Below are 16,884 nucleotides of genomic sequence, written 5' to 3'. Positions count from 1 at the left end.
GAGAAAGAAAACTGGCATTCTTCAGATCGGAGAGTGGAATGTCAAATGCCTCAATCGAGCAGGAGGAACAAGGCTTTTGGTCAGATGAATATAGGGTTATAAATACAAAATCAAATAGAGATAATGCAAGAGTAGGTTTAATAATGAACAGGAAAATAGGAATGCTGGTAAGCAACTACAAACAGCATAGTGAACGTATTATTGTGGCCAAGATGGATACAAAGCCCATGCCTACCACAGTAGTACAAGATTATATACCAAACAGCTCCGAAGTTGATGAAGAGATTGATGAAATGTATGATGAGATAAAAGAAAGGAGACGAAAGTTTAATAGTCATGGGTGAATGGAGCTCAACAGTAGGAAAGGGAAGGAAACGTCGTAGGTGAATATGGAATGGGGCTAGGGAATGAAAGAGGCAGCTGCCTGGTAGAATTTTGCACAGAGCATATCTTAGTTAACACTTGGTTCAAGAATCATAAAAGAAGATTGTATACATGGAAGAAACCTGAAGATATTGACTGGTTCCAGATAGATTATATAATGGTAAGACAGAGATTTAGGAACCAGGTTTTAAATTGTAAGACATTTCCCAGGGCAGATGTGGACTCTGACCGCAATCTATTGGTTATGAACTGTAGATTAAAACTGAAGAAACTGCAAAAATCTGGGATTTTGAGGAGATGGGACCTGGATAAATTGACTAAACCAGAAGTAGTAGAGAGCTTCATGGAGAGCATTAGGGAACGGTTGACAAAAATGGGGGAAAGAAATATAGTAGAAGAAGAATGGGTAGCTTTGAGAGATGAAATAGTGAAGGTAGCACACGATCAAGTAGGTGAAAAGACGAGGACGTATAGAAATCCTTGGGTAACAGAAGAGATACTGAATTTAATTAATTAAAGGAGAAAATATAAAAATGCAGTAAATGAAGCAGGCAAAAAGGAATACAAACATCTCAAAAATAAGATCGACAGGAAGTGAAAATGGCTAAGCAGGGATGGCTAGAGGACAAATGTAAGGATATAGAGGCACATATCACTAGGGGTAAGATAGATACAGCCTACAGGGAGATTAAAGAGACTTTTGGAGAAAAGAGAACTACTTCCATGAATATCAAGAGCTCAGATGGAAGCCCAGTTCTAAGCAAAGAAGTGATAGCAGAAAGGTGGATGCAGTATACAGAGGGCCTGTACAAGGGCGATGTTCATGAGAACAATATTATGGAAAGGGAAGAGGATGTAGGTGAAGATGAAATGGGAGATGTGATACTGCGTGAAGAGTTTGACAGAGCACTGAAAGATCTTAGCCGAAACAAGGCCCCAGGAGTAGACAACATTCCATTAGAACTGCTGATAGCCTTGGGAGAGCCCGCCCTGACAAGACTCTACCATCTGGTGAGCAAGATGTATGAGACAGGCGAAATACCCTCACACTTCAAGAAAAATATAATAATTCCAATCCTGAAGAAAGCAGGGGTTCACAGATGTGAAAATTACCCAACTATGAGTTTAATAAGCTGCAGCTGCAAAATACTAACACAAATTCTTTACAGACGAATGGAAAAACTGGTACAAACCAACCTCGGGGAAGATGAGTTTGGATTCCATAGAAATGTTGGAACACGTGTGGCAATACTGACTCTACGACTTATCTTAGAAAATAGATTAAGGAAAGGCAAACCTACGTTTCTAATATTTGTACACTTAGAGAAAGCTTTTGACAATGTTGACTGGAATACTGTCTTCCAAATTCTGAAGCTGGCAGGGGTAAAATATATGGAACGAAAGGACATTTACAATTTGTACAGACACCAGGTTGCAGTTATAAGAGTCGAGGGGCATGAAAGGGAAACAGTGATTGGGAAGGGAGTGAGACAGGGTGGTAGTCTAGCCCCAATGTTATTCGATTTGTATATTGAGGAAGCAGTAAAGGAAACAAAAGAAAAGATCGGAGTAGGAGTTAAAATCCACGGAGAAGAAATAAAAACTTTGACGTTCGCTGATGACATTGTAATTTTGTCAGACACAGCAAAGGACCTGGAAGAGCAGTTGAACGAAATTGACATTGTCTTGAAAGGAGGATATAAGATGAACATCAATAAAAGCAAAACCAGTATAATGGAATGTACTCTAATTAAATCGGATGATGCTGAGGGAATTGGATTAGGAAATGAGACACTTAAGGTAGTAAAGGAATTTTGCTATTTATGGAGCAAAATAACTGATGATGGTCGAAGTAGAGAGGCTATAAAATGTACACTGGCAATGGCAAGGAAACCGTTTCTGAAGAAGAGGAATTCGTTAACATCGAGCATAGACTTAAGTGTCAGAAAGTCGTTCCTGAAAGTATTTATGTGGAGTGTAGCCATGTATGGAAGTTAAACATGGACGATAAATAGTTTAGACAAGAAGAGAATAGAAACTTCCGAAATGTGGTGCTATAGAATGCTGAAGATTAGATGGGTAAATCACATATCTAATGAGGAGGTATGGAATAGAATTGGAGAGAAGATAAATTTGTGGCACAAGTTGACTAGAAGAAGGGATAGGTTTGGGACTTATCTGAGGCATCAACGGATCACCAATTTAGTATTGGAGGGCAGCGTGGAGGGTAAAAAGCGTAGAGGGTGACGAAGAGATGAATACACTAAACAGATTCAGAAGTAGGAAGGTTGCAGTAGGTACTGGGAGATGAAGACGCTTGCACAGGATAGAGTAGCATGGAGAGCTGCATCAAACCAGTCTCTGTACTGAAGACCACAACAACAATAAGGAATATGGTATGAATTTTTCTTTACATTAGAAGATATAGATTCATTATTTAATTTTTAATATCCATAATGCACTGTATCGTAATTTTCTAGAAGCACTCTTTTATCATACTGAAATAATTTTTAGTATCAACATCCATAGTTATCTGATTGTACTCTATCTTTTCTTTCACTTCACTCTCTACTAATCTTACCATAGATTCGCCATTCAACTACTGAATAACCTGGTAATTTAATGTGAATCCTTTTACTTTCAACACAGAACTTTCATCGTTTTTCTCATAATAATAACTCTCTGGTTCAGTAGAAGCCCAATTTGTAATCCATTTATTATCTCCTAACTCATTTTTGGATTTGCCCAGCATACAGCCTTTCACTAAATTGACTGTGCCATCATCAATATATAGTACAGAATCAGTGTCAGAATATACAAAATTTCTTCCTAGTTTATGTAACCTATCATACAATCTAAATCTCACATTTGATGTGGTGAATTCAGCTATGAAGATGTTTGTAGCTGTATTGTTTTCCCAATAATAATCCTTGAAATTGTACCTCTACCATGTACTCAGTAATAAAATTTACATCCAAAGCTATCTATTCGATCATCAAATAGTATCTCATAAAACTGCTGTAAATCTGGGACATATTCTTAGTAACAGCTTGTTTTCCTGGATTTTTCTTTATTCTATCGTGCTCCAAGTCAATATCCAATTTCTCTTTAACTGTTTTGATACACTCTTCATCACTTTGAAAATTATGTGGACTGGTTTCGAGTTTTATTTTCAGAAAGTCTTTCACATAATTTTTAAACAATTTGCTCTTACTTTTAAAATCCCATACTTCATATACATCTTAAATTTTGTATCCCATTTCCACAGCCAGCTTTACATCATGGGTTACCGAAGCTCCTTCATTGGTTACCCAAGTTTCAATCAAATTTCTTTCATATTTACTGTGCTTACAATTTCTTATTTTTCCTTCTGCACAATTGGCACACAAAGCAAACAACAGTTTTTCATTTTTACCACTTTGCATATGTACAGGCAAAACTGGGTGATAGAATCCTCTAGGCGCCAATACTTTACATTTTATAAATCTGTATCATTTTTAGTGTAAAATCGTGGTCTACATATTCTTGTTTCATGTCATACAGGATAATAACCATAGTATCGTCATCATGTCTTATTTTTGTGCAAACACCATCAGTTTAAGCTCTTAATTTAGTTGCTTTTGTTCAACCACCATAAAAACCATCTCTTGGATACAATGGTTTGATATCCTATGGTAACTGTTTCAATTTTTCAAGGTTTTTATACTCTGGTGAGTTAAGCCAATCACATTCTCACATTTCCACTAAATTATATCCAGAATTTCGTATTTCTGCGCTTCTCGTTAAGGTCTTTTGATAATGCTCTTCCTTTGTATTCTTATTTTTGTTGTTAATCGTCTGACTTTTGAAACATTTTTACAGCCATGATGTTGTTATTGTTTAAGCTGTTATCCAAACTATGGATTCTTTACTGTAATTCTCTTTCTGTTCTTTATCCAATGCAGCAATTGTATTTTCAGGTAAATATTTAGATGTGTAAATGGGAATGTAAACTCCAGCGATGGTTAAATAACAGAATGGATCGATATTAGCTATTTCTAGAAATTGTTTTTCAGTTCTAAACAATCTCTTCTCAAAATCTCTACATCAGAAATGCAGTATTCACTAATTTTTTCATATTGAACACATAGTTTTCTTTAACTTTTGAGCTGTGCCATTTGAGAAATGCTTCTCTATCTTTTGGCTTCATAGTGTTAAGATAGTAATGCTGAGTATCAGGAATTGGCCCTATGTAATTTTCATTCCCTTGAGTATTGAACAAATCAGGGAAGTAGCATTTCTTCAATTCTTAAAGATCAAATGATTTTGTAAAATTAAGTGCTCCTTGGACAAAGTTATTGATATCTATAATTTTTAAGCCTTGATGTTTGATATCAAATAACATCAGTTTTGTTCCTGTGTAGATGGTATATGGATTTATTGTATTTTCAACACAGTACTTCAAAATAAATTGGGAATCATAATGTTTTCCATAGTGAGCTATGAATGTGGGATAACTGTTTTGTTTTCAGATATCATCCAACAACAGAATTCATCATTTGTCTTAAATTTGTAAACAGTACTTCAGAATAAATTGGGAATCGTAATGTTTTGCGTAGTGAGCTATGAATGTGTGACAACTGTTGTTTTTTTTTTCAGATATCATCCAACGATAGAATTCATCATTTGTCTTAAATCTGTAAACAGTATCTCTGAAACTGTGAACAATTATGAGATTTGGAATACGTGTTGCAGTTTATTGAGTTGCTTCATAGTATCTCTCAGTATAGGTACAATTCACTCTCCCAGGGAAGCCTTACCTGCAACTATTTTATAGCATTTGAAGCATTGGTAAACACAAAAATCATTGAATTCTCCATTAACATAGCAACCATCTTTATTACAATTTGGGAAACCTTGCACAATGAAATCCTCACCAAATTTTCTTTCACAGCAACATCTTTTTTGTAATTTGTATTGCATGTAACATTTACGATTCCCCGTTTTAACTGCTTGTTTACAATTCCTGGAATGTTCAAAGCCACATTTATAATCTTTAGACCTCAAACAGATCTTTTTGCTTCCTTCAAATTTGTAAGCTTTATCACAAATTTTTTGCTGATTTTTTAAGCATTCTTCATCGTAAAAGTATCTGTTGCACTTTTCACTTAAAATATTGTTTTATACACTTTTCTGTTCTACACTTTTACACATATGCAAACTTTTCTCTCTCTTTACATTGGTGTTGGTCCTTGTTATATTGCTTATTACAGTTATGATCCTAAGAAAGCTGTAATAGTGTTAATTACATAAAACTTTTTGTGATCTTTAAACAGATATACCTTTATTTCTTTCTCAGGACCAATGTAGATAATTGAATTGAAATTGACCACACATACAACATTTCTTTCGATATCCAACAATTGTTCAACATTTTTAATGTCATCTAGAGCAAACCCTTCTTCATTGTATTCACCCAGCTGATTACATATTATGACAGTTAGCCCTTTTTGTAATTTGTATTTATCTCCTACTTTAATTTTTTAAAATCTCATTTGCAGTTAGTTCTCTGCCCACAATGTTATTTGTATGGCAAGTTAATACCACAATTACTGCTCTAGGACAACACAAATTATCATTTTTATTAATTCTTATGATACATCTTTTAATCCTTTTGACTTCAGTTGGATTTATTGCTTTTTTTACCTCAACCATCATGTTCCCTAGGATCTTCTATTGTCTGTAAGTTAAATGATGTGTCTGCTATTTCAGTAGTCTCATCTGTTAAGATATCTCTCATTTTATTGCACAAAAATTGAACAGATTCTAAAGTATTATCTGATGCTTTATATCAGGTGCAATTGGATAAAACATTTTTGGATTGTTGGTTGTTATATTGAACTTATCTTCTTTCTTGAAATTAGTTCTCTTTTTGCTACTCACCTGAAGGACTGAGTGCTTCGGTTATATAAACTGTTTTATCATCGACAGTGCTAAGTTTGGAAATACTGACATCATCAAAAACGATTTGGTAGTCGACAGACCAGGCTTTAAATTTTTCATTAAATCACGATCTAATTTCCTTAATATCAAATAAATGCTTTTCTGATGCTCAATCTCTTTTTCTTGCTCAAATAGTTTGCTACTTATTGGATAAAATTGATCTAGTCTCACTATTTTTCCTGTTTCAATGGTTGAGGTTTTTCAATAACATCATCACCAAACATGTAGAAATAATTTATATTAGGTACACGTTTTGGTCTTGATCAAGTCTTCTGGAATAATTCTGGATGAAATTGAATCTCTTGTAACCGAATAGCATTAACTAACACTGATTTCTTTAATTTACTGTATCCTTTAATACCAAGATCCTTAGCTCTAACCTTGAGTTCATGTACTTTCTAATTATAAAGAGCTTTTGTAGGAGGTGGTAAATTATTTGAAACAAATTAATTATATAATAACTTGTAAATCTGATGAATACTAGTAAATTATTCCTTCTGCAATAACCGTGAAGTAGAGCGACTACAAACTCTCTAAATTAGGGGTTCATTCTACTGTCTTTTATTAGGAAAATTTTTTCATTAGACTTTTGAAAAATCGGCGGTGGTAAATCATGCAAAATAATGAAATTAATTAAATCACCTTTTCTAAATCTGCTGTAAACCCATAAATTATTTATTCTGCAATAATCACAAAGTTGAGCAACTATAAACTGCCTCAGAAATGTTCTCATTTATTTAAGGATAGAAAACATTAGCTTTGCGAAAAATGAGAGTTTTCACTTTCAGTTATTTTGACGTGTCTATTCGTCCATAAATGTTTATTGAGACAACTTTTAACTATTTCTTTTCCACATGTATACACAATTTTCTTTCTCACTTATCTTATGTTTGACAAATCTTGCATCTAGTTGAAAACTTGTCCTTGTATGTATGTATAACTTAATTAAAAACAACTAAAGCCTTTAATTTGTTAACAGCCAATACGTTTCTTTACAATGTGCTTCACTTTGTCGTTCTCTATTTAACTCCTGGGGATTGTGAAAAGAAAGAAAATTTTTCATGTCCTTAAATTCTTACAAAGGATTTTTATAATTAGGTATAAGCTGTTTAAAAATGTTCTTTATTATTATTGTTATCATATTAATTTCTTCTAAACATATGTAACATTCTTTAACCATATGTGAATGTTTATCCTTCACATATTTATGTGAATGGAAGCTATCAGTTGACTTCTCCACTTCGCATTTGTTATACTTCTTCAACACTTCCATTTATTGAGACAAGTTTTTGTTAGATTAATTAAAATTATTGCTTAATAAATGAATCCACCTTCTTGTTGCTGAGGTATAGATAATTGTATAGATAAGGTATTTACAATCTTAATTTTCTGTGTATCACTAGTATATTTACTGTGCATTTTTATCTCATTTACGAGTTTTCAGTACAATACATAATTCACAAAAAAGAAATTGTAATCTTCAATGACACACTCTTAAAGAAACTGCAGATGGATTTCCAGTCGCCAGAGATCTGGCGCCTGAAAATTTAACACAGTGCTATATAATTACAGGGTCGAAGAGTGTTAACACTGAAAAATTAAACAAATGAAGGAATTTCACGTTTCCTGCACTCCAGAGCCTACATTTTTAGACCGAGGGCTTTTTAAAAGGAATTTCAGAGTACAAATATTTGGATGCTGCATATTAGGAAGAAATAAACGGCGTTATCTCGAATTTCTCAAACAAAATGATATTCCATATACAGAATGCTATAGAGTTTTAATTTATCTACTATATTTTTATTCTCTATGAATGGATGTCCTACCGAGTACCTCTTCAGCACTGTCTGTGGAGCTGCAGCCATTGTTTTCGCTGTTACAGCAGCACAACTTCCCGCCCCCTGCTGTGGACCCGCCACAGCCGTTGGCATCTCCACCCTCTCCGACTGTCATTGGACCTGCTCAGGAAAAGTGTGGACGCCCTTTCTGGGGTTATCCGTCCGACGATTCCCTCAGAGCTTAGGATGGATGTGAGGGCGCAGCTGGGCTTTCGGTGTTGATGCCGTTTGCCACTCCTGGCACCTCATGCCACCCAAATTACTACCTTCACCCCCGCCCCACGCTGTCGTAATATGGCTCCATGGCTCCCTACATGACACTGGTGCCACGTTTGGGGGGAGGGAGACGAATGTGCAGTCCTAAAGCATGGAGTTCACACTGAACAGTGCAGTGCCGCAGAATAGCATAACAAAGATGCTGATTCGTACGCCAGTGGAAAGAGTGGGCAGAGTCACACATCCAGGTAGACAAAGTTCGTCACCCCATGTCAAAGCCCAGTTCGGTAGCAGACTTACCGAGCGTCAGTACTGAGTATTAGGAAGCCGATACTTGGCATACATAATGTGGGTATGCTAATGTATACCGCTAATGTAACTGGATGTAGGTGGCATGGGAAACACAGTAAATTAAGTACCATTACTTCCCTTAATAGAAATAAAGTTTTCTATTAATTACAAAGCGTCTTGTACGGATGGTTTTGGGTTTCTGTCACCAGCTGTAACAAATTCTCTTATTCCTTGTTTGTGTCATTGTTGAAAAGTAGTGCAAGAATGGTGAATACTTATACATGAAGTGCACTGAATCACCATAATATTTATCTTTGTTGCATACTCTTTAAGATGGAATATAAGGATATGAATTTCACCTTTTTGTCATCTATAAAAATTATAGTTCTACATCACCATTGATAAGTCGTATTCAATATATTAATCATTTTTGTTCCATTCAGTTTTTTAATCTTATCAGTTCCTTAGGTCACTAATTATGTAGCAATACTGATATAATGGAATTAAATTTCGCTTGAGACGTATGACTGTGAACTTTATCTTCGATAACGACATAAACTGAAGAAATGAATTAATGTTTGTGCCACAGCTGGGTCTTGAACCTACGTCTCCTGCTTACTAAGCACATGTGCTATCCATTACACCACCAAAGCATAATAGCAGACACACCTATTCCATCGCCCTCTCTTACATAAACTTCAATTCACGCCTTCAGCCTGTTTTTCCCCTTCTTAAATCGTCAGTATTGCTGAGGCTCTTCAGTACTGGAGAGCCTTCGCAATAATGAAGCTTTAACAATCACGAAATAGACTGAAAGCGTGAACTGAAGTTTGCGTTAGGGAGAGCACTGGGCTAGGGTGGCCAATGCAGCTGTGTTAGCTATACCGCTATAATGACATTAGAGCTTCCATGCTCGCCTATTAAGCAGGAGATCCACATTCATGTCCTGGCTGTGGCGTAAATTTTTGTTCGTTTCTTCAGCTCCTACCATTATGTAGTAATATGCTATACGATTACGTAACTAATTTTAAATACTGGTACACAGGCATTTCATTAGAAAATGCTCCAGAACGCTACGTTTACTTGTTAGGGCTCGCGCTACAGGTTCGTCCCATTGGTCCATACAGTTTACAAACAGTGTTATTCTATGTAGTCCTTATCGATATCACTGCCAGAAGATAGTTCAAACAGCAGCATTTATACGTCGCTGCCTGGAAGGTATACCGAAATAAACGGCTCTACCGCGAAGTGAAGTGATGCAGACCCCCACTCACCAATGGACGGCCTGGCAATGACGATAGGCAGCCGGTCGGAGTACCTCGCCACCAGCTCCTCTGTCAGGTTCTTCGTCAAGGCGTACGTGTTTGGTAGGTTCCCCAACAACCTGTAACAACATGTAGTTACATTTAGAAATGTGCACATTTCTCCACACTCATTTATCTTGTGACGTACACTTATGACCAAAAACATTATGATCACCTGCTTGATAGAGTGTCGGTTTATATTTATAACACAGTACATCAGTGACTCTGCGTGACTCTATTTCACAAGCCCTTTATAGGTTTTCAGGGCTCTGTAGCTACAGATTTTCATGCACAGGTTTTGCAGTTCCTGTAAATCACAGGCTGGTGTTTAGTAGGCAAGACCCATGGGACTAATCCACATACTTACTTAATACCAGCAAATTATGCCTCAAAAGACGCATTAAGAGTACATTGATTTTATATTCACCCCGTGTTCAAGTTTATTTACTGGTTGTGAACAGTATTCCTTCACCTACGACGGTTTCAAATTGTTATCTTAAACTTTTTGCAAAATTCTCAAACGGCATTAGTAAAGAAATAATGTACACCGAAACTAAACAAACGTAAACATCCAACGGTTAGCTGCCAGACACCTTCATACGTCAGTGTAGAAAAATAAGCATCTGTAAAGGCAACTGGTTGCTGATCATTCGTTATAAATGGTTCAAGTGGCTCTGAGCACAATGGGACTTAACTTCTAAGGTCATCAGTCCCCTAGATTAGTTAGGTTTAATTAGTTCTAAGGACATCACACACATCCATGCCAGAGGCCGAGGCGACCGTAGCGGTCACGCGGTTCCAGACTGTAGCGCCTAGAACCGCTCGGCCACCTCGGCCGGCAGTTAGTTAGAAATTTCCTTCAGTTTCACCAGTTACAATGTTCTAATCCGTCACCAAAGGATAAGATATATTTATTAATCTTAATACGAAATGGAATAGAAAAACAAAATATCGCAATGAGATAGGGAGTCTCAGTGAACAAGCCACTAGAAGTAACTGGACAATTTTCGGACACAGGTCATTCGTGTGTTCGATATTTAGCGTGTTAATATCCACAAACACTGTTAACAATCATTTTAAAATATTTGTTCAAAAATACTTCAGATGACCAACTGTATATACACGGGTTGTTTCTGTGTCTCTAAATTAATTAAACCGTCATTTCCTTGTTCATTTTAATAAATCTCTTGATGTCCATATGTATCACCCGTGTTAGACAGAAGTCTAACTAGGAAAATGCCAAGAACACAAGGGTGAACTGTCATAATGGTAATACTCGCATTCACACGCTCACTACACACTGGTAACTCTAAGACTGTTCTGGCTGAGATTAATACTGTTCGTCAATATTTCTATTACTGACAATACGACAAACTGGGCCTCTGGAGGTCGTCATATTGACATATTGACAATGATATAGAACGGTCAGAGGGTAAACACGAGCTGTATGTTGTTATCACGACAAACTGCTTAACCTCACACAGCCCACTAAAAACATTTATGCACTGTTCGACCAATAAGAAAGTAGTACGGAAGACCCATGTATAGTGATCCATGGGGCAGTGTGATACCATTCTAGTATGTCGCCCTTTGGTGGTGCTATCTCTCGGTGGAATATTACGCTGTGTCCTGCTTATGTTCCATGCTCAGTTGAATGTCTGTTGAGGTGATTCATTGTGTGGGTTTGAGACTATCAGGAAAAATCGATTTTCTGCAAAAACGAAGTAAGGTAAGGTCACTTTCATTGTATCATTAGGTGGAATTTATTTCTAAGAATTATTACTTACAGTTTGTTTAACTGCATCTTTAACTTAAATCACCACTATGTTTCAAAATTTTAAAATGTGTTATACGTGTTGTAGCCTTCGTTTTCTAGACTGAGAGTGCCTGGGGCAAAATGGTCCCGCTTTTTTGCAAGAGGACTACTTTGCCTTAAACATATTCACATATATGACACGAGTTTTGTGTTACGGATGATTCGTAAAGGGCTATAAATCTACCTCACAATAGCTTGAAAACAATATTGGAGTCCAGAAAAAATACAGCAGCCTATTCAAGCTGTAAGAAGTGGCGAAACGGGCTGCTGGAAAGCAGGTATTCCCACAATGGCATTGAAGAGACGAGTCAACATGTTAAATCAAGAAACATCGGAAGACGAGCAAGTCTTTGGTTTGTTTTCACCCCTTCATAGGAGAAAGAACTGAGAGACTATATTATGAAAATGGAAACAATGTTCTTTGGTGTTATGGTGAGAGATATCAACAGCCTTGCTTTTGAACTAGATGAGAAAAACAGAATTAAACATCCTTTGAACAAAGAATAACATCTTGCTGAAGAAGATTGGTTCTCCGGAATCAAGAGTCGTCAATCAGAACCGACAGTGCGTTCGGGATCTCATGCCTTTAAGCCTAATGTAGATAAATTTTTCTCTATGTTAAAAGCTCTCTTGGATCAAAAACAATTTACAACCCTTCGGATTACTATCGTCGATGAAACTGGTGTAACCACTGCTCAAGCAAAATCGAATAAGGTGCTTGCCATGCAAGGAAAGAAGCTAGAAGGGATTATTACATCTGCAGAAGATAGAGTTCTGTCCACAGCAGCCATTTGTATTCCCACTGGGGACATTTGATTCCCCTGTTATTATTTTCCCTCACATCAGAATGAAAGCCGAGTAGGCTGATGGTGTTCCACCAGTAACATTTTCCTGTAATTCTTCAAGATGGATGCTATTTTCTTTATGGTTTGACGATTTCATGAGCCATCCTAAGACATCAGACAAGCATCCTGATCTTCTCAAATTTGATGCTCACATAACACACATCAATAACCTGACGTCATTACCCTCTAAAGGGAAAACGAAATGCTCACAATTACAGTTCAGCCTCACTGCAGCTACTGGATGTGTTTCCACTTGGTACATTTTATGTGTCTGCTAAAGAGAAGTTTGTCCGGGACAAAAATGGACGAGCAGTGATCAATTTCCAAGTGAACAGACTCTTTGGAGAAGCAGATATGAGGTCAGAAACACCTACAACATTTATTAATGGATTTAAAAGATATAGCATATACCCCTCGAACTTTTCGAAGGATCAGATTTTGTTGCCTCTTTGCCTACAGAAAGAACTCTTATTCTCAGAGGTAGGCATTTATTTTCCATTTCAGAAACCCTGAAAATAAAACCAGACCTTCAATAATGCAGCACATATTCCAGCTCCAATTCACCACAAACTAATTCTACTTTTGTAGTTACCCCTGAGTATATCAGCCCGCCACCTAAATCTTGTAAGTAGGCTGTTTATGTTTTCTTTATGTAAGTTTGCTGTTTATGTTTTTTATTGGCAACGTTACATAGCACTCTATATGAAAATCACTGGCTGTGCTGTGTGCAGTATGTGGCTAGTTTGCATTGTTGTCGGCCATTGTTGTCATGAACTGCTATAGCTGGATGCGAACAGCGCATAGCGTTGGCAGTTGGAGGTGAGCCGCCAGCAGTGGTGGATGTGAGGACAGAGATGGCGGAGTTTGAAATTTGTAAAAATTGATGTCATGAGCTGCTGTATATATTATGACTATTGATGACTATTAAGGTAAATACAGTGTTTGTTCTCTATTAATATCTTTCATTTGCTAACTATCCCTATCAGTAGTTAGTGCCTTCAGTAGTTTGAATCTTTTATTTAGCTGGCAGTAGTGGCGCTCGCTGTTTTGCAGTAGCTTGAGTAACGAAGATTTTTGTGAGGTAAGTGATTTCTGAAAGGTGTAGTTTAATGTTACTCAGGGCCATTCCTTTGCAGGGATTTTTGATAGTCAGATTGCGTTGCGCTAAAATTATTGTGTGCCAGGTTAAGCACAGTCATGTATAAATTGTTCTAAGTGGACATTTCATATGTACAATTGTTCAAAGGGGACGTTTCAATCTGTTCAGGTTCTTTTGCAGAAGAGGGAAAGGGGCTTAGTTGCCCTCTTGTCAAGCAGTCCATATAAGAGCAGCCGACTGAAGAGAAAAATTTGAAAGCAGAAGTACAAAAGGCAAACGGAATGAAGAAGAATGTGCATAGCGTGACAAATAGAGCATGGAGGAAACTTACAGCTTCAGATAAGCAAAGAGAGACCAACACCAAGAGGAGGAAAGTTTCTGTTCGGAAGGTTACAAGCAGGTGCCCAGGTGATACACTATGTCGATGGTAGTCTCCACAAACGTCGTCATCGATGTAAACAGCGCCTCGAAACGTGCAGCGCGCCACGGACACGGGCTGCTGGGAGCAATATTACGCTATGAGAGACATTCTCCTGCCATTGGGTGGGACGTGTGGTAGTAATCTAAGACATGCTGACAATTGTGAACAACACGCGTCACTTCATGCTTGATGTCTTTCCCGATGGTGATGTCTTTTTCAGCAGTATAATTGCCCCTGTCTCGGAGCCATAACTGTGCTAAAGTGGTTTGATGAGCGTTACAGTGAACTCGCGTTGATGTGTCAGCTACCGAATGAGCCTGATGTAAATCCCGTGGAACTCATCTGTGTCGCTATCGGGCGTCATCAGCAAGTACGCAAATACTCCGCCCGTTTTTTACGCGAGTTACATACCGTGTGTGTAGACATCTAATACCGCAGTCCTCCGCAAACCTGCCAGCAAAATGTCGAATCCCTGATACGTACAATCAGTTATGTACACTCCTGGAAATTGAAATAAGAACACTGTGAATTCATTGTCCCAGGAAGGGGAAACTTTATTGACACATTCCTGGGGTCAGATACATCACATGATCACACTGACAGAACCACAGGCACATACACAGGCAACAGAGCATGCACAATGTCGGCACTAGTACAGTGTATATCCACCTTTCGCAGCAATGCAGGCTGCTATTCTCCCATGGAGACGATCGTAGAGATGCTGGATGTAGTCCTGTGGAACGGCTTGCCATGCCATTTCCACCTGGCGCCTCAGTTGGACCAGCGTTCGTGCTGGACGTGCAGACCGCGTGAGACGACGCTTCATCCAGTCCCAAACATGCTCAATGGGGGACAGATCCGGAGATCTTGCTGGCCAGGGTAGTTGACTTACACCTTCTAGAGCACGTTGGGTGGCACGGGATACATGCGGACGTGCATTGTCCTGTTGGAACAGCAAGTTCCCTTGCCGGTCTAGGAATGGTAGAACGATGGGTTCGATGACGGTTTGGATGTACCGTGCACTATTCAGTGTCCCCTCGACGATCACCAGTGGTGTACGGCCAGAGTAAGAGATCGCTCCCCACACCATGATGCCGGGTGTTGGCCCTGTGTGCCTCGGTCGTATGCAGTCCTGATTGTGGCGCTCACCTGCACGGCGCCAAACACGCATACGACCATCATTGGCACCAAGGCAGAAGCGACTCTCATCGCTGAAGACGACACGTCTCCATTCGTCCCTCCATTCACGCCTGTCACGACACCACTGGAGGCGGGCTGCACGATGTTGGGGCGTGAGCGGAAGACGGCCTAACGGTGTGCGGGACCGTAGCGCAGCTTCATGGAGACGGTTGCGAATGGTCCTCGCCGATACCCCAGGAGCAACAGTGTCCCTAATTTGCTGGGAAGTGGCGGTGCGGTCCCCTACGGCACTGCGTAGGATCCTACGGTCTTGGCGTGCATCCGTGCGTCGCTGCGGTCCGGTCCCAGGTCGACGGGCACGTGCACCTTCCGCCGACCACTGGCGACAACATCGATGTACTGTGGAGACCTCACGCCCCACGTGTTGAGCAATTCGGCGGTACGTCCACTCCCGCATGCCCACTATACGCCCTCGCTCAAAGTCCGTCAACTGCACATACGGTTCACGTCCACGCTGTCGCGGCATGCTACCAGTGTTAAAGACTGCGATGGAGCTCCGTATGCCACGGCAAATTGGCTGACACTGACGGCGGCGGTGCACAAATGCTGCGCAGCTAGCGCCATTCGACGGCCAACACCGCGGTTCCTGGTGTGTCCGCTGTGCCGTGCGTGCGATCATTGCTTGTACAGCCCTCTCGCAGTGTCCGGAGCAAGTATGGTGGGTCTGACACACCGGTGTCAAGGTGTTCTTTTTTCCATTTCCAGGAGTGTATTTCGTTCCAAAGACGGACAGACGAGCCATTAAGCAGATGGTCATAATGTTTTGGCTTATCAGTTCAAATGGTTGAAATGGCTCTAAGCAATATGGGACCTAACATCTAAGGTCATTAGTCCCTAGACTTATAACTACTTAAACCTAACATCACACACATCCATGCCCGACTGTAGCAGCAGCGTGGTTCCGGACTGAAACGCCTAGAACTGCTTGGCCACAGTGGCCGGCGGCTTATCAGTGTATGTTTCTATCGTGTGACAGCATAAGTTCACAAGTGATACGTGCTGTAAGGCAAATACGGCTGCCTATATACACGGATCAGCCCGAAAATTGTGACCATAAACCTACTATCGATATAAGCCCGCCTAGGTGATAGTAGTGTCACCTGGAAGGGAGTGACTGCTAGTGAGACACAAGCGCCATGCATCTGGTATCAGTGAGTGTGCTGCCTGTGTGTAGAATGGGGAAGGTACACGATGTATCTGGGTTTGACTGCGGGCAGTTTTTGATGGCCCAGAGACTTGGCAAGTTGACGCACCCTGGCCAAGTTGACATCCGTCCGTGAGGTTGATGGTCGTCCACTGCGGTCTTCAACATTCGTTCTGCTTTCACTAAACATCTTATGCCAACGAAAAACTTGAGCTCTTGACATAACCTCCTCCTAAAAAGCCTTCTGAAGCTTACCGTAAGTTGTCGTCGCGCTTTTACCCAATTTAACACAAAAAGAAATGGCATACCGTTGCGCAATATTATGCGGTTCCATTTCCGTGAAG

General features: G+C 39.3%; 1 protein-coding gene across 3 annotated transcripts in view; it reads right to left on the bottom strand.

The window, feature by feature from the left end:
• LOC126100485 (fatty acyl-CoA reductase 1-like) overlaps window positions 1–16,884 on the bottom strand; it is a 501,954-nt gene that overhangs the window by 410,656 nt on the left and 74,414 nt on the right. For all 3 annotated transcript variants that reach the window (XM_049911090.1, XM_049911091.1, XM_049911089.1), the window contains exon 5: window positions 9,986–10,095. In XM_049911090.1, coding sequence (XP_049767047.1) covers window positions 9,986–10,095 — 110 coding nt within the window. The remainder of the gene's footprint in view (window positions 1–9,985; window positions 10,096–16,884) is intronic.

This window comes from Schistocerca cancellata, chromosome 9, assembly GCF_023864275.1.
Source record: "Schistocerca cancellata isolate TAMUIC-IGC-003103 chromosome 9, iqSchCanc2.1, whole genome shotgun sequence".
Classification (NCBI taxonomy): Eukaryota; Metazoa; Arthropoda; class Insecta; order Orthoptera; family Acrididae; genus Schistocerca; species Schistocerca cancellata.
The sequence above is the reverse complement of the archived record's forward strand: the minus strand, read 5'-3'. Positions and strand labels throughout refer to the sequence as shown.